Source organism: Eimeria mitis, genomic scaffold (genome assembly GCF_000499745.2).
Source record: "Eimeria mitis Houghton genomic scaffold, Emh_scaff163, whole genome shotgun sequence".
NCBI classification, from domain to species: Eukaryota; Apicomplexa; class Conoidasida; order Eucoccidiorida; family Eimeriidae; genus Eimeria; species Eimeria mitis.
The window spans coordinates 1,636-1,899 of record NW_013569944.1 but is presented as its reverse complement, the minus strand read 5'-3'; the positions used below and the strand labels follow the sequence as shown (position 1 = coordinate 1,899).

The window sequence follows — 264 nt, the reverse complement described above, 5'->3', positions numbered from 1 at the left end:
TGTTCCAGTTCCTGCTGCTGCAGCTGCTGCTGCAGCAGCTGCTGCGTCTGCTGCTGCTGCTGCGACGCCAACATATATTCATTAGGTTGTTGGTATATTCTGGATCTGTAGGAGTGTATGAGAGCAGCGCCGCCGCTATGCTGGGGTGTATGTACACCTCACCTGTAGCACTTGCCCCGCCCCGGGCCCCTGCTCAGCACCCCAAGAGACAGAAGCTTCTGCAGCAGCTCGCGAGCCACCTCAGGGGAGACAACACAGAAAGCC

General features: G+C 58.3%; 1 protein-coding gene across 1 annotated transcript in view; it reads right to left on the bottom strand.

Moving 5' to 3' along the window:
* EMH_0001260 (uncharacterized protein) overlaps positions 1-264 on the bottom strand; it is a gene marked incomplete at both ends in the record, with an annotated part of 1,875 nt that overhangs the window by 1,208 nt on the left and 403 nt on the right. Inside the window, one exon of the mRNA XM_013495546.1 lies at positions 163-264. Within this exon, the coding sequence (XP_013351000.1) occupies positions 163-264 (102 nt within the window). The remainder of the gene's footprint in view (positions 1-162) is intronic.